The following is a 26,057-nucleotide window of genomic DNA, read 5'->3' as shown; positions in this document are numbered from 1 at the left end:
CAAATCACACGTCACCACAAAAACGACATTTCCCATAATGCCAACGGTGTCACTCTTGCTGCAAAGGACAACTAAAGTTTATCCCTAGTTCAAGTTTGGCTCGTCACATTTCTTGGATTAAGTTATATTAGTTTGGTCTTTGTGAATATTTCTGATATTGATCCTGTAATTCATTAATTATGTGCTGATAATTAATAATGATTTAATTTTTCAAAACATATATCTAATCAATTATTTGTTACACGTAATGCTTGACTTAAGAAACATGGTATTTTGTTTAATATGTGTTTTAAATTTGAAAAAAAATCATATTATATCACAGTTATCTAATCATGTTTACATATAAGCTAGATACCCATGTGGTCAAAGGGTTCTTCACCTTGTTCTTCATATTGTTATGATTGCATAATGTTTTTTTTTTCCTTTGAGTCTGTATATGAATAAGTTATATGCCTCAATAAATTACTTTTTGTACTTCATATGTTCTGTCCTTATAATATAAATGTAAATGTGGGTTATACAATAATTCATTAACATTTATCATGGTTATTAAGCTTTTTCCATCAAGATAGAAACATTTAATCCACCGAAACTGTATTTATTTTGAATTTACAAACCTTTTGTTATTCCGGTATTAATAACACAATATATTTGTCATGTTATAAAAGTAATGATTGAAGAATTAATGATTATTTATGTTTGTTTTGTGCATTCTTGTATTGCTTTTATATATATATATATATATATATACATATATATATATGTGAAGATAGTGAAGATAGTACAGGGTAAGGTCATGGTTGGCCATTTAATTTTTTGCAACTCCACGGAAAAAAAACGAAAAACAAATCGCTAAGCACTTGTTTCCAGCAGCATGTCTTCAAACAGTTCAGATTAACTATTTTCTCTAACTGTGGCCGGTTACTCTGTCACTCTGTGCTCCAGAAGCAGCTTTTAACCTCCACCCAGCATGGACGACAGCCATTTAAAACTGCTGGTGAAGCTCACTCAGGACGGACAGTTGAGCTCTCTGGAGGAACAGATAACGTCAGGCGGCTCGGCGGCGGCTCAGACCGTCAGCAGCAAACACTTCGGCCGGTCAGGAGACACCTTGTTGCACTACGCTGCCAGACATGGACACCTGGACATTGTGGAGTATCTAATCAAGTGTGTAGGCATGGATGTGGAAGTGTACAACAACGACTACAAGAGGCCGCTGCATGAAGCTGCATCCATGGGTCACCAGGCTTGTGTTAGCTACCTGCTCCGGGAAGGCGCTCCGGTGGACAGCCTGAAGAAGGCTGACTGGTGAGGGTGATTTTAACTCATTAACTGCGTAATTAACACAAAAATTAAGTCATTGCGCCCTCTTTTGGATTTAAAAACGAATTGTCAGACTATGCATTTCAGCTCCCTTCGATAGCTCAGTTGGTAGAGCGGAGGACTGTAGTGGCTGTAAGCTGAAATCCTTAGGTCGCTGGTTCGAATCCGGCTCGAAGGAGACATTTTTGATCTACCACAGTTTAATTTACGAAACTTTCACGGAATTATTTTTCAATAGGTGAAACATACATACGAAACAACCATAAACCATAGTTCTCGTGTTGTAGTTACATTGGAGTCGCACCACTTGTGACTGTTTCCTGGTCCAAGGTGATTTAAGTGCAATGCCTCATCTCAAATTACCTTAAAAAAGATATTAAATAGAATAAAAAAAACTTGCATATATCTTAATATATTATTTTTTTGTTCCATTCTTAAGTGGTTTGGGTACATTATGGTATTGTTAGTATTGATACTGTTTTAAAGGCAAAGGTTGATCACAACAATTGCTGATTTGATTTAGATTTTTTCTGTTTACTGCACTTTGTATTAAGTTGATAGATGAATTGAAACTATTCATGACATTATTATTTTCTAAAGCACCCTAAAACGTTTGCACAGTACTGTATAAATTTCTAAACCATATTTTCCAAATATATCTTTCAATAAATGCTACTACATGTATTTGCTTGTACACTTGTAATGTAACTGCCACCCTTCAGGAGATGCTTCTAGGAGGTGTTTTCTCTTGTCTCTCTCAGGACTCCTCTGATGATGGCCTGCACTCGGAGGAACCTTGACGTGATCCAGGAGCTGCTGTGTCACGGCGCCGACCCCGCGCTGAGAAACAAGGATGGCTGGAACTCGTTCCACATCGCCTGCAGGGAGGGTGATCCCCTGGTTGTACAGCACCTGCTTCTTGTTACGCCAGATGTCTGGACGACAGAGAGCAAGACACGCAGGACGCCGCTGCACACTGCAGGTGAAGCATCCCTGGTTCCATCATATGGTGTGGATATGTGGTTCATCTCCCAAGATCCAGTTAGATCTCAGATTTTGAGAGTCCTGATGCGGTGGTTAAATACTTAAGATTGTGTGATTAGAAGTGTCAGACTATAACTCCTGTTCTCTCTGTTGATCATCCAGCGATGCATGGCTGTGAGGAGGTCGTTAGGATCTTACTGGAGAGGTAGGTAGAAATTTTATATGTGGAATACGTCCCCAAAAACAAATCATATCCAAAGTCAAATTTGAATCAGCTACATTTATATACATACAATTACATCTGTAACTTGTGTATATAAGTTGAAGACTAAGAACGCCCTAAAATAATAGGAAAGGAATAATGATAATCAGTTGTGACCCAGAGGTCGCCGGTTCGATCCCTGGACTGGCAGGATAAATCTGGGTGGGGAAATCGAAAAGGCATCCTTTACTCTTCTCTCATACCCAAAGGCAGAGGTGCCCTTGAGCAAGGTCCTTAACCCCTGACTGCTCCAGTGGAGCTTCTCACATTTGCAGCTTAAAGCTAACTCTGACTGGCCTTCTTCCAGATGTGGCTACACCCCAGACAGCACAGACAGCTGTGGAGTGACTCCTTTGATGGATGCTGTCAGGAACGGACACATCTCTGTGGCAAGGCTGCTTTTAGAAAACCACAAGGTAGAGTACATCATAGAGCACATCACACAGAGTGCATCTCAAATCACTAATGTTTCTGCACCGTTGTAAAGATTCAGATATCTATGTCCTGTCTCGACCTATGTGCCCTGTAGGCGTCTCCGACAGCGGCTGACAAAGTCGGGGCTCAGCTGGTGCACCAGGTTGCTGTCACCGGCCAGGAGGAGGCCCTGCGGTTCCTGGTGCAGGACCTGAGTATAGATGTGAACCAGAGAGCGACTGACATCCAGCTCACTGCCCTGCATTACGCTGCTAAGGTTAGTTAAAAATACAAGTATATATAATATATATGTTAAAAATACTGTATATCCACATATTGAATCAGCTGTAACGCCTGAACCCCATGTGTTGAGAGTGTGTGAAGACTAGTTAGTCGGTGAGCAGAGAGGTTGAAACAGTTGGCTAAAAGTGAGTGATAAATGTTTGAAATGGATGGCTAAAAGTAAGAGATAAATGAGAGTAAATGGTAAAAAAATCTAAAAGTAATGGATAAATGGTTGAAATGAATAGTAATGTTGATGAAGGGTTACTTCAGTTCAAATGACAGTGCTGTGATGTTACAACAAATAAGTTTGGGCACCACCAGGTTAGATCACTCATTTTTTATAAGGTTCTTCTTTTTCAATTCCCATACATCCTCATAGGTTAATTATTTCTCTCAGATCAAATGAAGCAGTTACTCTATTAAAACTGTATCACATCCTAAACTGAAGGTATAATAAACTATTATAGGTAATGCTTGCAACTGCTAGAATGGTTTGTATTGGCTTATTTTTCTGCACAAAGACATAATTATGTCGTCTGATGGTATGTTGTGGCACATTTTACATTAATTTTAAAAAATTGCGGCTCCTGCGATTTTGATATTGCACTTGGCCATGTTGCGATTTCGACAATGTTTCGATTAATTGTGCAGCCCTTGTGGTAGAGTCCTCTTTCAGGATGGATATGCCACACTTATATATATTGAGTAGACAAAATTAGCTGTAGTAGAATATGAAGCCTATTCTCACACCTACTAACACGCCTGTTAAATTACAGTATGCAAATAAACTCTCCTTCCTCATTTTCAGGAGGGCCACACGTCCATTATAAAAACGCTGCTGGAGTTGGGAGCAGATCTTCATGTTCGGGACAAAAAGGGAAGAACCGGTAAGCAATGGAATGTGCCTTGCGCTTCAGCTACTCTGGTGAAGTTGTGAAATAGTTGAACTGAAAGCCCCTGAAAAGTTGGTTCCAAATCAAATTCAAAGTATTTCTCTATAACCATGGCTAAATAAGGAACAGTAAAGGTTAAAGTTTGGGGGGAAAAAAACACCCAGCTGCTAAATGTTTTCTGTGATGTGTTACTTCTCTCAAACACGTTTCAAATCTTTGCAAGTTCATGTTCATATGTGGGGCCGGGGTAAAGATTAGCTATTGCAACAGTGAGAGCAAATAGATATCCACATAAAGTAAAATGATTATTACTGCAGAATATTATTATTATTGTACAATCACTGGGGTGTTTACCACCTTCTTACTCTTCCCTTCTCCTCTCTTCTCAGCTCTTCATATGGCTTGCATCGGGCAGCATGCCGGAGCAGCCAGGATGCTTCTGCAGCTCGGACTCAAAGATTCAGAGGACGCATCCGGCACGACAGCACGACAGCTCGCCAGGAAACCAGATGTCATACGAGTGTTTGAATGTGGCTTTCCAGACACATCATAAACAATACTATAATGCTACACATTACACATATGTGCAATTGGATCAATTAATTTAAGTGAAGAAAACAACCTGAAATATTTAATGTGATTAAGGTCAACTAGTTAAGGTTGTATGGGATACATTAAATCTTTACCAGTATTGTGTTTTGCAGTGTATTCTTACGTGATAGGACTGGGGGTATTACTATTAGTCACATGACTTGAATTAAAAGAGCTACATGGAAATTTCTGCTATAGCTACGTAGCCAACGTTAGAATTAACAGCTGTTTACTCACCAGTCTTGAAGAAATGTTGCAAGTTCACCATCAAACTTGCCAAGATTTGTCCTGAGTGGTGGATCACTTCTTTTCTTCTACTGAAATTAGCATGCTAACCAGCTGTGTTTTCATTACCCACTGTGGCTTCCAATCTGCCTTGAAGAAGTAGCACTGCTCAGATGGTGTATTATAACCTCCTGTCTTGTAAATGCAATGACTGAACCTCTTGGCAAGCGACCATGACGGTCAGCAGCAGAGAAAACTAGAAAAAAAACATATAGTCCCTTTAAAGTCTGGCCTTAGTCTGTTACATTGGCTTCGGTGCTGGCGACTTGAGTTCCAAAAATTACTTAAAAAGGCTATGATGGTGTTTTTACCAGAAGGCCAACCACGCTGCTTCATGATATGTGTGGAAAACGCTATGCGGTTAAGTTTAAGCATGACTGGATACACTTAAGATAAGCGCGCCTGTGTGGGATTCTGTCTGATTATATTTTGATATCATCATAAACCCTCTAGCTTGCCGTGATGTCTGATACTGAACAAAACCTAAGCTTTAAACATCACTTACCACATCTGATACTTACAGTCTTCTTGGCTGGCTGGTGTGGATTACTGCATATGAAAACACTGTGTATGCATGTCAATGTGTATGGAATTAATGTATTGAATGAACATAAAAAAAAAATGTTACAATGAAACTTTTTACAGAGATTTTCTTAATTTTAGGGTTTTTTTTTGTCTTATATCTCAATGAGTTTTGGCTCCTGAAAATAAGATGTTCACTTTTTTTTTAAATGTCTGTACCACAATTATCATTAGTTTGTTGGTTCGATTACCAATCCTATACAGACTGACCTGGGACTTGAGTAAATGATATTGAGGCTGTCATTTGATTTACTAAACAGGTGTGTCCATGCCAGCAATGCAAACAGTGAAGTGAGACTACATTGGTTATACATCATGACCTTTCTCTTGTTGGTGGAAATCTTGATATGAGATGATAATGAGTTGCTAAAATAAATATTTTAAAATAAGTAAAACTTATAAAAATAGTAAAAATATCATAATAACAAATAGCCTCTAATATTGCTTGTGATTAAGAAAAAGAAAGAAACCCTATAACCATTTAAGCTTTATTTTAAGCAAGTGTGAACTATAGGTAGTGTGAGAGCTAAAGAAAATGTCTTAATTTCTAATTGTTGTAACATGCCAATTAACATTGCATGGTCTCTTGCAGTTATGCAAAAGGAAAGCCATAGTAAAATTACTAGATTAAGTATTGTAATTCATGTACAATCGGACACTTTGCACCGCCTCTGCCAAGTGATTGACAGCTGAGAAGCCCCGCCCCCCGAGGCGCCTGACGCTGAACCGCAGCCCCTTCTCATTTCCACTCCCGCAGGTCTCCATTTTCTTTCCCGATATTCAGGAGCAGAGGAGAAAAGATTTGGAAAAATGAATGAAGAATACGACGTTATCGTTCTGGGCACCGGACTCACGGTGAGAAACAATCAAACGTTGCGGCCCTCAGCGTTGAAGTGATTTGCAACCTGTTACCAACGCAGTTAGCACTTGACAGTTTGGCTCTGAGCTAACTGGGCCTAATCAGCAGGACTAGCGCTAAGTAGCTAGCTTAGCCGCTAACACAGAGTGAGCGTTACTTAATGGAAACTGTGAGCAAAGTAGCGGCCGCTAACTGTTAGCATTGTGCTATCTGCAACTGCTATCAATGCCGGAGAAGATTTGCGATACCGACAGTAGACTAACTTAGATTAATAAAAAGTTAAGCTCTCTATCTGTTGCTTTGCTTAGTGAGTACTATATCGACTCTGGATGTAGTAAACCCAGTTACTCAACCGGTTACTTGGAAGTTGAGCGCCAAATCGAGCAGCTTTCCTCTGTCAAGATAAGATTATAACGCGGATGATTAGTCCGCTAACGTTAGCCGACCTAAATTAAGCTAACTAATGAGCCTGCAAACGAACATATAACGACGTGTCACGGCTTCATCGATTAATCTTTCGTACACGGTGCTTGTTAACGTGGGTTGTTCACTGAATTTTAGTCTATATGTATTTTCAGCAAAGGTAACCACTTTTCTGACAAAAGTTTTAAGTTAAAGCAACTACCCAACTAACTGAAGCTGTCTTAAGTTTACATGCAGGCGCTCAACAGGCTGACGAGTTCGTTCTCAAGCGTAATCAAGCTAACTGTCGCAAAGTTTATGTAGCCTCTGCACTTAAATGACCTAAACTACAAGGTATGTGGGGAAAAGGACGGACTGATTGCTTTCCCTAAGAGCTGAAATACTGTGGACCATGCAACTGGTAGTCAGAAACTTTAGTAATGGATTATTAACCTGCAACTTGAAGTCGAACTACTTCACGACGTTTGAACTTGCACGCCGAAAAGTCAAGCATAGCTGATGCAGTATAATGTGAGGTGGCAGTGTTTGAGCTATTTATGTGAATGTAAGGTTTGTTTACCCGGAAATTAACTTCGTCAGCATTAACCATGCCTTATACTCACGGACAAAATAATACTTCCTGACAGGCCTCCTGACTGTCAACTCTACATGGCTGAAGCATGTCCTGGAAATCCCGTGATGACTTTACTGCAGGACATAGGCCAGCTTCCTGTCCACTCTGAGGGGCTAAATTCTTTTGCAGTTTCTGAGCTGTTCTTTGTCCAGAGAACCTCAGTAAACACTTTTAATGCAAATATTGTCTGCAGCTCAAGCCAACCTTGTTAGGTTTATGTAAAGTATTATGTTTTAATGACAGCAAACATTGTTACAAAGTTTTTTGTTCCAGCTCAGAAGCACGGACAAAGCTGCTAAGGAGAAAGGGGGTTGGTTAAAATTTGGTGGGCAGTGTGTTGATTTAGCTCACATTTGGGTGTGGTTCCACCAAGGCTGAGGAACCGAAAGTACTCCGGACGTACGCTGGAAGCAAGCGAGAGCTAGACTGACTGGCAGCCAGTCTGAAAAGCCCTGCAGATGGAGGCTGAGGCGTTCCAGTGAAGCTTCACGTAGTTTTACTTCCCTTATGCAAATCAGTGACTTCACTTCTGTAAGTCTGAAAGCTTCCCCTTCTATGCTTCACAACAGCACTAGCACTGCAATGTCTAGTAACTTAACAGATCACACACAACACCGATAGGCCTATAATTAAAACTCCAAAACATTGCTGTTCCAGCTCACTATGTGTACGTGATTTTACTCACGTTAGAACATGCCATGAGGCAGTATCCGCTCATTTTGTTTCTTCAAGTGCTTAATAGGAAAGAAAACTTTAATTATGCAGTGCTGCATTTCAGGGGGAACAGACTTAGTGTAGATAAAGATTAATTACGTCTTACAAATATATGATTCTACATAGACGCTAATCCCTACTATTTATACAGTGTACTAGTTTTATATTCTTAAATGGAAAATTATCTGCCACTAATGACAACTTATGTCATTTTAAAATTGTCAAACTCATGAATCCTACTACTGTATTGTAGAGTGGAGACTATTAGTCCAGCTTTTGTTTGTAAAGCTTCAAGAAGCGAATACGGCAGCGTTTAAGAGGTTGTAGCGTGATGAACCTACAGAGACTGCTGTGACAGTTTAACATCAATCTCTACAACAACAAAACAAAATGTAGTAGTGGTGTGGGAAAAATTTTCACCAGGAAAATGTAAGATTTCTCCATTGAGAACTTCATGTTTCTGGAAATATATCAGTACATATGTAATAGAGCTGAATCAGTTACGCTGTTAATTGATGAGCTGATCTCCAGAAAAATAATTGACAACCATTTTGATAATTGATTAGTCCTGAAATAATTTTTCAAGCAATAATGTCAGTTCCAGTTCTTTAGTTCCAACTTATTAAACAGGAAAATTTGTTGCTTTTTAGTATCTTTGGGTTTTGGAGCTCTGGTCAGACAAAACAAGACTTATGAACATGTCGTGTCGGGCTTTAGGAATTTCTTTTTCCCACCACGATTTTTTCACATTTAATACATCAAATGATTTATCAAGAACATAATAGACTGATTACTTCATCCTGAAAATAATTATTAGTTACAGCCCTAGAGTTAAATATACTGAAGTAGAATTGCTAATTGTTTTCACAGTAATAGATTACAGCTGCTGGCTTTGTGTCTGTAAAAAAGGAGGAAATGATGTTGAAGGAAATAGATACAATTCTTTCCTTTGCTCACAATATAATGAATAAGAAATGGCAGCATGTTTAGAAGTTTCAATCACAAAAAACTTACAAAACATGAAGATTTGTATTATTACCTTTATGTCAATCTAATACAGCTATAACCCACAGTACAGTCATAAAAATCAATCCCCCTGAGGCCAGGATATTCCTCTTCATTTTGTAAACTTAATACAGGTTTGTATGTAAATCTTTTATCTGCTGTTTAACTAACAGGTGATTGTAATAATTTAAAAGGTGCAACACAGTAAACTACAGTTTAGTTTTATACTGTACAGTATAATTTATAACAAAAGAACATCAGCAAATGAAAATATTTAATCGAAGCATTGCAAGTTCAAAATACTACTAAGGCACAGTAATTGAGTGAATGTATTTGGTTAGCAATTAGGAGTTATTTTCATTATTGATTTTGAAAATGTTTGATCTATGAATTAGATATTAGATTAATATCGTCACATTAGAGAATCTGGAAACAGGGACTATTGCATTGATGACTGATTGATTCATTGATTTATCCTCTCAGCTCTGTACTTGTGTTGATTTCAAATAATTTCTTGCTTCAGTGAGTGTGGTGGATTGAAGACCAACAGATTCTTGTGACCTGAAACACTTGAAAGTGTGTGGAAGATTTTCAGTGCAGTAAAATCAAAGCTTGTATCTTCATGCTGTGTGTGTCCTGTCATGTGATTGTAATCGTTTCGAACTGCAGCGACTCATCCAGCTGTTGCTCTGTGTGTTGGACTTTGCTGCCTCTCGCCCGCTCTCAGATTTTTATGGGTCTTATGTGTTAAAAATTGAACAGAGACTTTGCCTCTGCTCCTCATTTGGCTTAATTTTCTGCCTGACTGTATGCTGGATCAGTTTGTTTTCCTCTCTGTCAGCATGGCTACTACCATCTGGCTGAGGTAGTGATGACTAGGCTGCCTCCGGCTCTGTGTCAAAGCCTGTATTTATATAAGCAACAGTCGGTTTCAGTCACATGTCAAATGCAAGGAGTGACAGTGACACACCAGAACAGCTCCGTCTTCCACAGAGATTCATCTCTAGCCATACTGCGTGTCCTTCGTGACAGTGGTGTTGCAGTGTCGTATAGTCGATGAAACGTTTACAGATAGAAGCGATCTGATTTCACTGCAGTGCGTTATTTTGGGAGAGCACCTATGTATAAGACAGCTCTGAGCTTTACTGGGTCACGTCCTGTGAGCCGTTTTCAGACAATATCACAACTCGGGTTCACACAGGAAAAACAGGCGTTAACAGCTAAAAGACAGCATTGAATTTGGCATTGAAGGCCGGGGACTGGAGGTGTTAAGTGTGGAGGCAGATTTGTTGAGAAAGGTTACAGATTAAGGCACCTATAGACTGTACTGTAACAATAAGTACAAGCTCAAAAAGTTTCATATTACACTGCACAAGATGGGTGAGATGAAGTCTTAGTCACACTTTATATCAGGCAATTTCATTTTGGAGGCATCGCAGATTGTGCAGTGAACCTCTGGTGATTTGTAGTGCTATAATGTAAATAGAAAAAGATGCAAGCAGAGACGTCATCAACTTGTATCCACCTCTTAAGAAAGTGTAATAGAACCATAAAGAAGCTTCGGCCATAGCACTGAATCTCCAATGCACTGAAAGAGATGAGATATATTGTAAAGCCGGTTTGTGGAAGGGATAAGATGACAATATGACTTTTTTTGCAAAATGAATTTTAGGTAACTATGTTTTGAGTGTTCTGGATCCTTTCGCGCCATAATCTGATTAGTTGGTTTGGAAGTTTCAGCCATAGCAGGAGTTCCATCGTGAGAAATTTGTTTCTGACATTTTCAGTTTTGTTGTGGTCACTGAACCTCGAAACTGGCTGTTGGTCTCATAGCACAGTCTACAGCCACCGTGTGGTTTCACCATGTTTTTCTTACAATTCTCAACGTAAATGTGGAACAGACCAAAAAATCGCAGTGTTAATGGTCCTTAAGGTTAAAGCATTGAGGTCCAAACCAATCTCTCTAACGGGTGTCACTTCACTTTTCTCCTCTGTGTGGATGTAGTGTGAAGACTACACATGCTATAAAGATGCATGATGTGTGGTCTAAGTTAAAGAGAGGCCTGTACTGTGTCTGGAAATGTAATGAATACATACATTTAGAAACACAAGGTTTTTGTGGTAAACAATATTTCTGCTTGGTTTTCACAGCTTTTAACATTATAGTTTTAGCATTTCTGTTACTTTACTGGTACTCTGTGGTCAGCTGTTTTTTCCGTGTCCAATTTCCCATTTTCTACCGTTAATGTCAGTCAGTTTGTGGAAATGATTGATTGATTTAAAGTTTTGGAGAAAATGAAAATTGTCCCTTTGAGGATTAAATTGTTTGTAGCGAGACAGCTGCTCTTAGAGCTGACAGTCAGCAGTGAGCCTTCAGGGCTGACACTGAGCCTTCATTCACCATAATGAAATAGGTGCAGAGTGGAAACAAACAAATGGTAGGAACCCTGTCACTTCCTGTTAGAACAGACCACAGTCTGTACACTGAGGGACTGTAGGCGACATCAACTTGTGAATGTTTATTTTGTCATGTGAGAAACAAGTTATACAACATACTGTCAGAGAATGTTAGCTGTCATTCGGTAGTAAAAGTTTTAAAGTCCACACAGTCATATGATACACACTGTGTTTTCCTGCATCTACATACTCGCTGCTGTAATCGGATTAAGGCCTTTGGCCGTTGGGAATTCCAGACTCTGGCAAATATGCACATTTTCCCTCATCATTACCAAGCTTTAGAAACTTAAACTTAACTATGAAAGCTGTGATCATCCTCACAGTTCACAAAAACATGGCACACATTATGTTGACATGAGGTGTGCCAGAACTCAATACATAGATCTGCCAATGTCTTCTTTTATTGTTGGTTCTGTTAATGTCTGAGGAGCGATCACACCTAAGTTTTCGTATAAAACAACTGAATAACTTGCAGGATTTGTAGTTGTACATTAACTTATATGAGAACATATGTTACTGTCAAGGATAAAATTACCGCAAAATGGCTTAATCACATACAATATGTCCATCTAGTGTTGGGGTGGCACTAATCCAATGTTAAAGTATTAATCAAAACCTACAATGTAGCTGTCTATAGTAGATAATCCCTTGTGCTGAGTATAAATCCAGTTTCTGTGTGGCTCTGGTGGCCAAGAACAGATAATGTCTGGTTTTGGTTAATACAGTCAATGAAATGCTTGACAAAGCAGGGAGCTAAACATCAGAGATACTTATTTTTGTCTTTATTGGTCAGTTCAAAGTACAGAAAAGAATGGACACAAGGGGAGAGACTAAGTGTATGACACAACAAAGGACCCCCATTGGAAGGCATGCTAAGGTTACATGGTATGTGTCTATCAGGATACCCCATTGAAGTCCACTTATTGATTTGCAACATGGTTTTACAGAGGGGTCTCCGAGGTCAGCGGTTAGATGTGTGTGCAGGCGGGCGGGCGGGGGGGCGTAGAAAACAACCCAGAATAACCGAGAGCTTCTGAGGAGATCAACATGAAATGTTTTTTTGCTCGGGATGTGTGGAAAATGTTCATTATCCCAAATAGGAAACATGCCTGTTCGACTGCAGAATTAGCTGTTGCCTCCGGTGATCTGGTCATAGCTCTGGCTGGAGTTTATAAAGGAGTCAGTAGTTTAGTAGTAGTAGTAGTTTTCTATCCCAACGCTGCACGCTTGTTCTCGGTAGTTTGTAAAGAGGAAAGTAGACAATAAACCCTGAGATGATGCTTACTTCAACACTCAGCTTCAACACTCAGCTGGGTCGGGATAACAGAGAAAAATGCTGTTATGAAATCACAATTTTGCATTTTTGGCTTAATGTAGTAAATGACAATAGAAAAAATATAATAAATACAATAAAAGAAAAAATTACAGAGCCACTGATCAGGTAATTATAAATAGTGGTATAATTTCTCTATGATGGCAGGGATGAGTTGCTGACCAAAACAGTATTGTGTGGCATTCTGACTGTCTGCAGAGGACTTTGCACAACAGTAGTTGTTCCAGTGATCTGTTCCAACTGGACCGGCCCACTGAGGCCAAAACTTTTCAACCATACAGATCAGAGGATTAAAAGCCACAGCCCTGCCAGACAGAGTTCACATTTGTCCATTTATTTCAAAGTGGCGGATGATGTGACGACTGGAAAGAGTTTAGTTAGTTTAATCACAGCAACAAAACACAGAATGTTGAGAGAATCTGCCCTATGTTTGATAAAATCAAAGATGACTGGCATGTATGTTGATACAAGCGGGGTGCAGAGTAGGTAGAGACTGGGAAATGGGAGTTTCCCAGTATAGTTCATCTTGGTCTTATTCCCCTTTTTGTTTTCTCCCAACAGGAATGCATTTTATCAGGCATCATGTCAGTGAAGGGGAAGAAGGTTCTGCACATGGACCGCAACTCCTACTATGGAGCCGAGAGCGCATCCATCACACCGCTGGAAGATGTGAGTCGAATTTGTGACACTGGAATTAAAACCATATGAAGAAGCTGCAGACTGTGGCATTGTGATGAATAAACGTCGGCATATTTACTTTGTGGGTTAGGCTGAAGTGGCTTTTTTAACTCGGTGGATTATACTTGATCAACCTTGTTCTGAAAGACCATTCATTCACTGGTACCTCCAGCTTAGTGTGACATTTTTGTGAAATACAATTTCCTGAAAATTTACTGAAGTGAGCCCAACTCTAATAGTTACCTCACTTTATGTCTCTCTACAGCTCTACAAGCGCTTCAACCTTCCTGGCAGCCCTCCTGAGTCGATGGGAAAGGGTCGGGATTGGAACGTGGACCTCATCCCTAAATTCCTTATGGCCAATGGTATACTTAGATCACTGTGTACCGTCTGCATATCACATGCAGCTTTAGCTTGTGACCTCTTTAGCAGAACAGGGCATGCTAAGTGTGAACCAAATAACTGCAGTTGGATCTTTGTTTCCACACAGGGCTGTGAGTTTTAGCTTAGTTATTACTGAATGTTGACTCCTGTTACTTCCTTACTTTCTGGAAAAGGAGTGTCACAGTTAAAACAAGGTTTAACATTTAAAATGTATTCAAGTATCAGCAGGAATCACAGTTAACACTTGACTGCAGCTAGAAAAGATCAGTAACAGGGTAAAAATTATAAAGATGTTGATCTTTGATGAATATTTTCATGAATGAAGTAACGTTTTGTGTTTTTGTGCAAGTAACAGTGATGTTTGCGTCTCCTCCTCTCAGGTCAGCTGGTCCGCATGCTGCTGATTACACAGGTGACTCGCTACCTGGATTTCAAAGTGATTGAAGGCAGTTACGTGTACAAGGCCGGCAAAATCTATAAAGTCCCCTCTACTGAGACTGAGGCTCTGGCATCCAGTAAGTTATTAGAAAATGTGGTGAAAAATGACTGAACAGGGATTAGGAAAAAAATATGTGGAAACAATCACAATGTTTTTGATTCATTTGCTGAATTTCAGTCTTTTGACAGAGCCACTGGTTTTACGAGTTTTTCAATAATGTTGTTTGGCTCTAGGCCTTCACACACTCAAAAGTTGTTTGCATGTAGAATTGATATAGTAAAGCTTGCTTTTCTCTCACTCCGTTGCCTTTGACATGGGTCCACTCAAAGTCTAAACTCTCGGTCTCCTAAAGGTCTGATGGGCTTGTTTGAGAAACGGCGCTTCAGAAAGTTTCTGATCTTCATCGCCAACTTCGACGAGAATGACCCCAAAACCATGGAAGGCGTGGACCCCAACAAGACGACGATGAGGGCCATTTTCCAGAAGTTCAGCCTTGGCCAGGAAGTCATAGACTTCACTGGCCACTCCCTCGCCCTCTACCGCACAGACGAGTCAGTGGCTTTTCTTTGATTAGTGTAATTTTTAACTTAAAGTGCACGTTACTGTGATGTTGTCTCCCCCAGCCTCGATAAATTGAGAGTTTTAAATGGTCTCCGTCTCTCTTCACTCAGTTACCTGGATCAACCTTGCATTGAAACAATAAACAGGATAAAGCTTTACAGTGAGTCTCTGGCCAGATACGGCAAGAGCCCGTACCTCTACCCTCTGTATGGCCTGGGAGAACTGCCACAAGGCTTCGCCAGGTAGGAACGACTGTGTAATATTTGTATCTGTTGTGTCGGTGCACTTTTCCCACAAGGACTTTTAACTGCCTGACGTCATGTCTCAAAGTAACATCACACATGGCTCTTTATGAGCAAAATGTTCCAGTCACTATTGATGCAAAGGAACTGAAGAAGGAACTAAAATGCTCTGTTGCAGACTCCTGTTTTCAGTTCCTCTGCATCATAACTGATTTCATATTAATAAACATTAGCAGTAACAGTAAAACATTTATGCTCAACATTAGATAGAGACAGAACCTTCTCTCCGTACTCTACATTATTTTCATCTGTGTTTGTGCACGTTTTCTGAAAGCTTAGGGACACAGACGAAATGGTACCACTGGAAATCGTAGGGCAGTGTAGCCAGTAGTTCAAGTGAGACATGATCATAGGACATGATGAAGAATTTTTTTTTAAAAATGGCGAAACTTTTTGAGGTGAGGTTACAACACTGCCTTCACTGTTGTAATGTTTGTTTTTGTTTGTATTAATGTTCACCTCAAGAGGAGTCTATACCTGGAGATTGAGCATTGTGAACTGAAGTGCTTCTTAATTGTCATTCATTCAGTCATTGTATTTTGCGATGCCTCACATCACCACATATTTCACGCAAAACATACACAAACTCGTCATGCTTTCGTCATTGAAAGAAAAGTACCGTAGAACCCCATCATTAAGGAAGTTATTGATTCAGTATTAAACATATTCCTGTGTGATGTTATTAATATTGGATAGGTTCATACAAAACGCTACCATTCATTCAGCTCTTATCTTTTGATAACAGGAAGTAACATTGTGATTCCATTCCAGGCTGAGTGCAATCTACGGTGGCACGTATATGTTGAACAAGCCCATCGAGGAGATCGTGGTGGAGAATGGGAAGGTGGTTGGAGTCAAGTCTGAGGGAGAGGTGAGTGTTTTGTTCTCAACATATTGGATTCCTGTGTTAAACATCTGTCATTTGAGTGACCATCGAGACAGTATTTGACTACACTGGGGTGGTCAAAAAAAAAACATAAGCTTTGTTTTAAAGGCATTGTACTGGTATGGAGGTGATTTTTCTGTTGTACAGCAGTCAGGGTTACTGCAAAATTGAAAAAGTAATGGGAGCATGGATTTTGTCTGCTTTTGTGGTGGCACGTCCCCTAAACGCCTCACATGCATGTTAGCTTGGCAGCTGCGCACAGAGAAGCCTCTAGTCCTCACTCAGTTAGTGCAATGCAGTGTACACTATGCAGACAGGTGTGTGGATAAAAATTAGTTATTTTGAAAGAGTTCCAAAGATTTACCTCATTTAAAACCTTTCATCTCCCTGTGCCGGTCTTAGGCTCGACTTGGGCAGCCTGCCCAGGGAGATTAAGTATGGGAAACACTGGTAAGGAGGGGTTCTCGCTACCATTAGTTGTCTCTGTGTCATGGGTCCAGTTGTGGTGACGACAAATGATCAGGCGTCACAACCAACAGGAGCAGGTGGTGCTATGACCTCACCACTTGGTACATCACCTCATGATTTGAATCACAGCATAGAGAGTCGCACTTTGGATTTAGCAACAGCTAACAGCTTTTTGGCATCCATTAGAATTTAATAATAAATTATTATTAATCATTAATTATTTTACTGCTCACCCACACAGATACTGCACCAATCAAATTACCATTATTGACAGTGTGAGGCAGAACCACAGATTTCTTCTCTTTGCTTATTACAATTTTGACCAAATAAGAACACAGGTCAAGATAAATCCCACAGAGACATACAGTCATCGAGCACTTTATTAGGAATGCCATGCTAAGGAAGGGTAGGGCCTCAGTTCTTCATGTCATGGATCCACCAGATGTCTGAAACTTTCCTCTGAGACTCTGCTTCATATTGACATGCCTGCATCACATCATTTATGCAGATCTGTCATTGCATTACTGCCACATGATTGGCTGATGGATGATTGCATGAATACGCAGGTGCACAGGTCTTTTAATAAAGTGCTCAGTGAGTGTATACTGATGAAGTTATTAAAGAAAAAAACCATTGCACAATCACATTCTTAAATCCCCTTTACCAGGAATTAAACCACTCTCTCCTCTGACCTTTGACCTCTGCCTGTGTTTACTCACCACAGATCGCCAGGTGCAAGCAGCTGATCTGTGACCCCAGTTATGTCATGGATCGCACCACCAAAGTGGGTCAAGTGATCAGAGTCATCTGCATCTTGAGTCACCCAGTCGGCAACACCGGCGACATCAACTCCTGCCAGATCATCATCCCCCAGAATCAGGTCAACAGGAAGCACGGTGAGAACACAGGGGACACAAACAGACTTCAAAGTTCATCGTTTCTGTATTATCTTAAACAGAGAACATAGGAAGAAAAAAGATGATGGCCTGAACATGGCTGACTCCTCTGATGTCAGATGAAAACAAAAATGTTGTATTGCAGAGGGAAAGGGAAGTTTAGGATTAAGTTAAGAGCTGCATACACAAATGATAAAAATTCTTGAAAAAATAACTTAGATTTTAGAAAACAAAAATGGGGTCTGATGTGTTCTGGTGCACAAAATTATATCCAGTCCAATTTTTTAAAACAGCCATAGAAATGCAGATAAATGCGACAGCTGCTTAAGTGTATTATCCACTTTTGATGTTATTCTGTTCATTGGAATATCTAAAACTACAGACGTGGTGGTAAATGTGTGAAATCCTGTGTTGGTATTTCTGGTTTTAACAGATTTTGTTCATATTATCAAGTTCTACCCAGAGCTATGACAATGAATAGACTACACAGACAGCAAGCTGAGTCAAATTAAACGCACCGATCTTAACATCTTAGACATTAGGAATTAATAAATGATATTTGAACTTCTCCACAGTCAAAGCACCAGACTTTAACTGTCGCTTTTCCTCTTTCCAGACATCTACGTTTGTATGATATCCTTTGCTCACAACGTGGCAGCACAGGGTAAATACATCGCCATCGTCAGCACTACAGTGGAGACAAACAACCCAGAGAAAGAGATCAAGCCGGCCCTGGACCTCCTGGAGCCCATCGAGCAGAAGTTTGTCAGCATCAGTGACCAGTATGCGCCCACTGACAGTGGCACTGACAGCCAGGTACAACCACCGGGATAATATGAAATAAACAGGACCTCCCTGCAGTCGTTGCATGTGTTAGCCCATGACTGAAAGCTGTCAGCAGGATTCAATATTTGATACCTACAGCTTTAGGCTACGTCCACACTTCTACGTTGAAGTTTTAAAACGCATCTCTTTTGCTCCACACACAGTGTTTGATGCCTAAAACGGAGGCTCAAAGCAACATGGATAACAAATTACAAGTGTCACTGACTTTGTTGTCTTGGCTAGCAGCTGTTGTTCAGTTAAATTCTGTATTTTCACGCTTTAACTACAACCGTCTTTGTTCTTCTTCATTGGTAGTATTTTGTGCAACTAATCAACTGCAGAGTAGACAATCTGCTTCCTGTTTACACTAGCACGTGCCCAGTGTACGTGAATGGCCATGTGATATGCATTTGCAGGTCTGATAGCTTGGACGGAGACCGTTTTGATTTTAAAACGATTTGTGTGGACGCAGCCATATTTTTCAGATTATTTATTGATGGATGAATCGTTCATTTATAAATTCTTTGTACAATTCCTATTTTTAATGTGTATTGAAATGTAAAATTATTATACTTTTCCTGTGACATCCCTGGTCCGCCATAAAGTACGGTGTCCCTTTTGAATGTAATGATTAGAATAATGTATAAGTAATTTCAGCTATTCCAGTAACGTAGCTTTTATTACTGAATGTGAAGAACACATTGATCTGGCTTTCAGATATTTGTCTGACCAGGGACTAGTGCTGCACTACTTTCAGAGTTAAATGATAATAATAATAATAATAATAAAAGCATAAAAATGCCCCCCACAAACATAAATAATGTCAGTGACACAGGCCAGGTGAAACAAGAGATTTTGATCCATAAATCAAACCAAGAAATTCAATCTATAAACCTGTGGAAGTCTTCTTAAAGACAGGCTACCATGTAAAGTATAAATGGGCTGAAACATTACCAAAACTAACTAATTGTAATTAACTAATTGTGGGGTTTATTGAAGTAGCTATGCAGGATCGGGTATGTAAAAATAACATTAAATATGCCCCAAAATCCCAAACACTACATTGTAACATAAACCAGATTTTGTGTGGATGTATATGTGTATGATCCCCACCCTGACAGTGTTGGAAATTATATTAAGATTTTCTACATTTATTGTTGTCATCATGTTGCATAAAGGTGACTCGCTTTGTAACATTTAATGTAACGGATGAATTTCCGATTGTGTGAGAACATGCCATCTTTGCACCACTGTGCCGTTTTGCTGCCATCTTGTGTGTGCTGGTGTCAGCCGACACAGGAAACGCTGTGTGTTCTGAGGATCTGAAACGAATCACCGTGAATAATTACCGTATGTAAACTTTTTGTATTTTATCTAGATTTTCATCTCCCGTACATACGACGCCACGACTCACTTTGAGACCACCTGTGACGACATCAAGGACATCTATCGGAGGATGACTGGCTCAGACTTTGACTTTGCCGAGATGGAGCGCAGGAAGCAGGACATCTTCGGCGACGCCGCAGAGTAGAGGCGTCCGCATCACTCCTGATCATCAAAGACAACGCTGCCGACAACTGAAATCTTACAAAAAATAGAAAACCTACACAAAAATGTACACACCAATGGGCCGGCCGATTATCCCAGTAAATGGTCTGCCCATTGAGGAAATTCATGATATATAGAGAGAGATGATATAGAATTGTTGGATAGGGTTCAGGGAGGGAGCTATGCTTTTTCAAATCACATTCAGGTGGATGGTTATGCCTAATACACAGTAATACCCTTCATTCAACTGCGTCATCATGTCGCGATGATGCATAGTCCAAAGATGCCAAATAAAATCATAATTCATAATCAGTAGGATCTGACAGAGAGAGTGTGTGGAGGGGAAACCAATTTTTCTGTCATTGTATAAAAGGTGTTTGGAAGAAATTTAATATCTGCATATAAGTTATTTTTCTCTGCAGGTGTTTTTCCATGTCAGGATGTGAGAGAAGTAGCTTGGTTTTGTGCGTCTGAATAAAATCATGAGCAGCTGAGTGCTCCTCACAGGGTGCAGCAGACAGCTGTGTGAGGTAGCGCCTCAGCTGCCATCTTGAGTTGTCAGTTTGTGAATTAAAATGGTTTAGGGGTGTGTGCGCTTGATATTTTTGTGTGTCTTTACCCCCTTTATGTTGTCTAATCTCCAGCACAGCCAGACAGTAAACTGTAAACTTAACCACAAGGTAACTATAGTCCAGCATAAACTACCTGAACCTGTTTTCAACAGTCAGTTAATATAACGCATAAGTGGAGATGTATTAGTTCTTGTATTATGCAAAATGATGGAAAACTCAAGCATTGACAGCAGATTGATGGGAAGTGTGATTTGACTGTAATTGCTTAAGAAGGACCAAATGTGTACTGCAGCAGTATTGAATTGATGAGAGCCCTGTGATATCTTGTTTTCGACAACCGTTCAAAAAACATCTTGGGCTCAAATGATTTCTGTACTGCAAAGTAAAAAAACAACTTTGTCAAAAACAAAAACTGTGTTTGATTCTTTCATTCTTTCTTACAACTCAGTGTCTGGAGTGATGAATGATTGTTAATGTGTACAACAGAAGTGAAAATACATCTATAGATTTCTACAAATGATATCCTTTAGGACAGTTGCAGACTATTTTAATATTACTAACACTTATTGTAAGTCCGGTGTTTTGAAATTATTTATAGCAAAGATCCTTTAACTGAGTTACTGCAGCCTCCCAACAGAAGTTAAAGGTGCACCAATATGTCTGGTAGGTGTCAGTTACACCTTTTAATAGATGTTTCTAGGCACAAAGTATATGGCAGCATACATAAAAAATAAGTTAAAACCGATTAAATATAGTAAAAGTTTGGTCAATTCTATCAATGGAGTTCTGATATATTAGATATCTTCAGTGTTACTACATGATATTCAGTTTTTAATGTGTTGGGGACTTCAGAAAAACCACGACAATATTTCCAAGTAGCGTCACAGGACACCTGACACCTGTGAAACTACGAGTCCCACAATCCTCTGCTCCCGCTCCACTGGGCACTTGTAACATTATATCCTATGGTTATATCTAATGTTTATGGATTTAGTGCTGTGCCTCAGCCGGTGTCCCCCAACACTAACGTGTTATTAGCGGTAAAAACATGGAGGTGACAGCTGCACGCCGCTCGATTCTTTGTGATATCGGTGAGCAATTATAACAGGTTTACACAGCAGCTAATGTTAGCTTCCTTATGAATGTCGAGACTGTCAGTTTCTTGCTCGTACTGTCACTTTTTCTGCCGCACTGTTGTTAAAATTCAGACCACAATAATGTCAACCATGACCGTCACATACAGGCTAATACGAGAGTTATGTGAGGCTAAATGACATTTTAGCTAAATACTTACTGCATTGCTAGCAGTTAGTGTTATACATTTTTATCGAGTAGTTTCAGTAGTTATGGCTGAAGATATTAAGCATATTAAGTATTTTAGGCAGCAGGCTTCATAAAGATGATAACTTTATCACTTTATTTTTTATTTTACTGTAAATAAACAAAAACTCTAGGGGGTTTATCAGTGTGTGTGTGTGTATGTGTGTGTGTGTGTGTATGTATACACGTGTATATGTATGTACAGTCGGGTCCACTGTATAATAATAATAATAATAATAATAATGATAAACTTTATTTGTATTGCACCTTTCAGGCAAGTAATGGAGCACAAAGTGCATTACACACATTACATGCACCAAGTGCTTCACATGAAAAGACACAAAATAAATGTAAAATCACGTTTAAAACATTAATGTCAAATGAGATAGAGGGAATAATAATAAAATAATAACAGAAAAAAATAAATAAAAATAAGTTAAAAATGGATAACACAGCATGCATAAAATCAGTAAGACGTTATACTTATAACAGCATTTGAAAGAAGAATGTATATATGTGTGTATGTATTATTATAATTTTATGTTATATTTATATATTATTATTATTATTTTTTACAACCAGAAAAAAAAAGTTAAGCTAAGACAAAATATTAAGTTCATAAGTTTATGTTGTTGGTTTTTAAATAGTGAGTAATATTCATAGTTTATTTATTGTAACATTAATAGTGTTTACATAGAGATAAACCTGTGCAATTGATCGATTGACAGAATAACTGAACAAAGCTTGTGTGGTATCTATACATGTGTAACTGTACTGTTTCTGTGCTGCTGTGTGTGTTAGGTTTCTGGGCGGACCGGACGGCCCTGCACGAGGCAGCGTTCCACGGCAGGGTGCTGCAGGTGAAACAGCTGATAGAGAGGGGAGCCTCGGTCAACATGGTGACGGTGGACAACATCACTCCGCTCCACGAGTCCTGCATGCAGGCTCATCCAAAGTGTGCCCAGCTGCTGCTGGAGGCTGGAGCCCAGGTGAGATAAACATCCCTGGTCCTGTGCCACCCCCCACCCACCCAACCCCAATCTATGGAGGACCAAACCTGACTCGTGCAGATTTGAATAAATAAAATGCTTAAATAAACTGGGACACCTTATCACAAGCAGTGGTGATGCAATCTAATACAGAATAAATACTATCTTTGTGCGGTTTGTGAAGCAAACTACAGGCTCAAATGTTACAATGGATTTGATACTGAAGTTGATACTTTGCCAACTGCGACATGTGCTACTAAAATCTTGACAATCATCTAAAGATGTATAGAAAAAATAAAATGTGATTTTTCTGTGATCTCTCCAGGTGGATGTTCGGACCATCCATGGCAGCACCCCTCTCTGTAACGCCTGTGCCTCTGGCAGCCTGGAGTGTGCCAAGCTGCTGCTGGAGTATGGAGCCAAAGTGAACCCGTCCCTCACAGCTCTCACTGCCTCGCCGCTCCATGAGGCCTGCATACGAGGTAACACTACAGCAGCAGTAAGAGAGAGTTCACCCAGTCATGTCATCCTTATTCACTGTGAATGAAACTGTACACCCCCCTCTCAGGTAGTGTCGACGTTGTGAGGCTGATGATAGCCAGCGGTGCTAAGCTTGAGGCGTATGATGTCTACTTTGGACCTCCACTCCACATCACATGTGCTAAAGGACACGTGGACTGTGTGAAGGAGCTGCTGATTGCAGGTCAGTATTACCCACATTTACCCATTGTCCTGTAATCTGCCTCATTTAATTCTACTTTTATAATAATAATAATAATAATTTCTTACATTTCCCACAATGCTCACAACAACTTGCAGAGAAGAGGCCTCTAAATTAGGCCTGAAGGATATGTAAAAAGTCATACTGTGATTATTTTGGCAGATATTGTAAAATGAGTCACTAGTCATTTTTGCTTTTTAATTTTTCACTGAAAAAAATCTAAAACTGATGATGATGTAGTTTTTGTTGTCTTGTACCAAACAAACATCTTCCTTTACTTCTGGAGAATATGATTTGTGGGCCAGGGCGTCTCTGGAGTACCACAATGGTTCATTTACGGTTTGTTAACACATGACACATTTTACCTTTATCTAAAAAATTGCAGCTCTGGCAATTTGGATATTACACTTGGGCATATTGCAATTTTGAAATATTTTGAGTAATTGTTCAGCTGCAGTCTGAATCCAGTGTTATGACTTATAATAACAGATGCTTATCTTAAGTTTGCAAATGACAACATATAAATCCTTATGTCTTTATAATGACATGACACAAGAACATACAAGTAGTTGAATATACACAAGTAATGAACTAAGGAGCTAAAACAAACGTGCATCGTGTTTCAGTGATATTAGAAGGCTTTTGTCTTTAGCAGACTAAAAGCCAACATTTCTAAACTATATAGTAAATGTTTCCATGGCACAGGCTGATTATCTTTGGTTGCAGTAGAATGGGATGATTTGATTTGTTGCTTCTTCCATTTTGAATAACTGAATATAAATTTTTTCCAGTTGAGTATTGACTTGTTGAATTACTCTGTTTCTTAAATCATATGATTTAGCTGTGTGGCTGCATTGCATTCTGGTCTATTCTTCTTCTTTTATCCTGCATTTCTTACTGTATGATAGATGAACATCAGACTGACCTTTGCTCTTTGATCTAAGAGACTAATGACAAAACTATGACAAAGTCCATGTTTGATAGCTGCATGCTAAAGAAAAATACATCACCAAGCAAACAACATGGGCCCAGGAATGGAGGCTTATTGTCAGATGGATTTTAGCAAATCATTCTGATAATTTCAGCTGTAATGATTCCATAAATGTAAAAAAATAAGTTCCACTTGACTTCCTGCAGGTGCCAAAGTGAATTCAGTGAAGTTCCATGAGACAGCTCTGCACCATGCAGCTCGAGCCCACATGGTGGACATGATTGAGCTGTTGGTGGAGTTCGGAGCCAACGTATATGCTAGTGACAACCTGGGAAGAAAACCTGTGGACTACACAACACCTGCGTCTCCCTCTCACACCTGCCTGGAGTTTTATGAAAGTAAATTCCTCAATTGTTTCTGAATCACAACCAAAGAAGACAGAGAGCTGTTAGAAGTCATTTCTTAATTTGTGATTCTGTTGGTTTTGCTTTTTTTAATCTGAAAACCTCTTCTTCTCATCAGGTAATCCTCTGAGCCTGCAGCAGCTCTGTAGAATCACTGTGAGGATGACGCTTGGCACCAGAGCCTCAGAGGTCATAGGTCAGCTGAACGTATCCCCCCGCATCCACAGCTACCTCCAGCACTGTGACCGTCCCCCATCACTGCAGAGGGACACATGAACGGATATATGAGAGACTGCATCATGGACAACATATCTACTTATAATTTAAAACATATTAGGTTATCCATCATAAATTGATTAATGTATGTCATGTCCCATACACAGATGTAATATATGTACATATATTGAATTTTCATAAATGAAATATATATACATATAAAATAAAAACATATTTGTAATAATGACATATAAAACCTATTAGAAATTGTAACAGTTTGACATATATGTATAACCCATACAAATATGTATGTTTATGCATATGCTTATATAGTACATTACATATATTTAAGTTACATATGTTACATGAATATATATCCATCCGAAAGCCTGTTGATATTATATATTATTTATTATTAGTATATTACAGGATAGAAATCTTAAATTTATGAGAAATGAATAAGAAAAACATGATAATCATATAGATTTTTTAAATGTATGTTGTTTTAATAGATGCAACATGTCATATACGGTAAAAATTCATCTAATCGATATTTTTAATGTATGTAAATATACAAATTTTACCATGGGTTTTTCATCTATGTTATGAACTTAAATCTTCATATATCCAGAGAATGTATACATGAAATAATGATAATAATAATAATAATAATAATAATATATCCCCTTATAGTTAACATATATAGGAACTTAACTCTTGATAAAGGGACATATATGTCATATATTACATTTCTGTGTGGGTTGACGGGAATTATGTCGTCATTGCATCATTACGTCTTAAATTATGTCCATGTCGTTGTATTATGATATAATGTCGTGTATTATGTAACATTATTTATATTGAAGAATAAATACTGGTGTTAAAGAAAAATAC

At 39.1% G+C, this 26,057-nt stretch overlaps 3 protein-coding genes and 1 non-coding gene across 4 annotated transcripts; all 4 read left to right on the top strand.

Moving 5' to 3' along the window:
• Nucleotides 1–837: 837 nt before the first annotated feature.
• ankrd16 (ankyrin repeat domain 16) lies at nt 838–5,672 on the top strand. The gene is made up of 7 exons (XM_056367780.1): nt 838–1,308; nt 2,085–2,305; nt 2,470–2,512; nt 2,877–2,985; nt 3,099–3,260; nt 4,077–4,155; nt 4,551–5,672. Exons 1-7 carry the CDS (start codon nt 971–973, stop codon nt 4,712–4,714), a joined length of 1,116 nt encoding a protein of 371 aa, XP_056223755.1. The 5' UTR covers nt 838–970; the 3' UTR covers nt 4,715–5,672.
• On the top strand, nt 1,414–1,501 carry trnay-gua (transfer RNA tyrosine (anticodon GUA)). Its single transcript is given in 2 exon segments — nt 1,414–1,450; nt 1,466–1,501. It is a non-coding gene; the product is annotated as a tRNA-Tyr (tRNA).
• Nucleotides 5,673–6,317: 645 nt separating the features above from the next.
• Nucleotides 6,318–20,994, top strand: gdi2 (GDP dissociation inhibitor 2). The gene is made up of 10 exons (XM_056368022.1): nt 6,318–6,474; nt 13,585–13,692; nt 13,967–14,066; nt 14,466–14,600; nt 14,877–15,075; nt 15,196–15,327; nt 16,159–16,258; nt 17,466–17,637; nt 18,254–18,453; nt 19,841–20,994. Exons 1-10 carry the CDS (start codon nt 6,430–6,432, stop codon nt 19,991–19,993), a joined length of 1,344 nt encoding a protein of 447 aa, XP_056223997.1. The 5' UTR covers nt 6,318–6,429; the 3' UTR covers nt 19,994–20,994.
• Nucleotides 20,995–21,513: 519 nt separating this feature from the next.
• asb13a.1 (ankyrin repeat and SOCS box containing 13a, tandem duplicate 1) lies at nt 21,514–26,045 on the top strand. Its single transcript, XM_056367960.1, has 6 exons — nt 21,514–21,673; nt 22,704–22,891; nt 23,217–23,373; nt 23,460–23,594; nt 24,750–24,941; nt 25,066–26,045. Exons 1-6 carry the CDS (start codon nt 21,631–21,633, stop codon nt 25,221–25,223), a joined length of 873 nt encoding a protein of 290 aa, XP_056223935.1. The 5' UTR covers nt 21,514–21,630; the 3' UTR covers nt 25,224–26,045.
• The last annotated feature ends 12 nt before the right edge of the window (nt 26,046–26,057 follow it).

The sequence above is a fragment of the Seriola aureovittata genome, chromosome 22 (genome assembly GCF_021018895.1).
Source record: "Seriola aureovittata isolate HTS-2021-v1 ecotype China chromosome 22, ASM2101889v1, whole genome shotgun sequence".
NCBI lineage: Eukaryota > Metazoa > Chordata > Actinopteri > Carangiformes > Carangidae > Seriola > Seriola aureovittata.
The sequence above is the reverse complement of the archived record's forward strand: the minus strand, read 5'-3'. Positions and strand labels throughout refer to the sequence as shown.

What these genes read in the sequence shown, in the direction of transcription:
- gdi2 (XM_056368022.1), top strand. Translation starts at nt 6,430, where the DNA reads ATGAATGAAGAATACGACGTTATCGTTCTGGGCACCGGACTCACG. An exon ending in GAGTCAAGTCTGAGGGAGAG is followed by an intron (nt 16,259 to 17,465) that starts GTGAGTGTTTTG and finishes TACTCACCACAG; the next exon opens with ATCGCCAGGTGCAAGCAGCT. An exon ending in ACAGTGGCACTGACAGCCAG is followed by an intron (nt 18,454 to 19,840) that starts GTACAACCACCG and finishes TATTTTATCTAG; the next exon opens with ATTTTCATCTCCCGTACATA.
- asb13a.1 (XM_056367960.1), top strand. Translation starts at nt 21,631, where the DNA reads ATGGAGGTGACAGCTGCACGCCGCTCGATTCTTTGTGATATCG. An exon ending in TGCTGGAGGCTGGAGCCCAG is followed by an intron (nt 22,892 to 23,216) that starts GTGAGATAAACA and finishes TGATCTCTCCAG; the next exon opens with GTGGATGTTCGGACCATCCA. An exon ending in GAAGGAGCTGCTGATTGCAG is followed by an intron (nt 23,595 to 24,749) that starts GTCAGTATTACC and finishes GACTTCCTGCAG; the next exon opens with GTGCCAAAGTGAATTCAGTG.
- ankrd16 (XM_056367780.1), top strand. Translation starts at nt 971, where the DNA reads ATGGACGACAGCCATTTAAAACTGCTGGTGAAGCTCACTCAGGACGGA. An exon ending in GTTAGGATCTTACTGGAGAG is followed by an intron (nt 2,513 to 2,876) that starts GTAGGTAGAAAT and finishes GCCTTCTTCCAG; the next exon opens with ATGTGGCTACACCCCAGACA. An exon ending in TGCTTTTAGAAAACCACAAG is followed by an intron (nt 2,986 to 3,098) that starts GTAGAGTACATC and finishes TGTGCCCTGTAG; the next exon opens with GCGTCTCCGACAGCGGCTGA.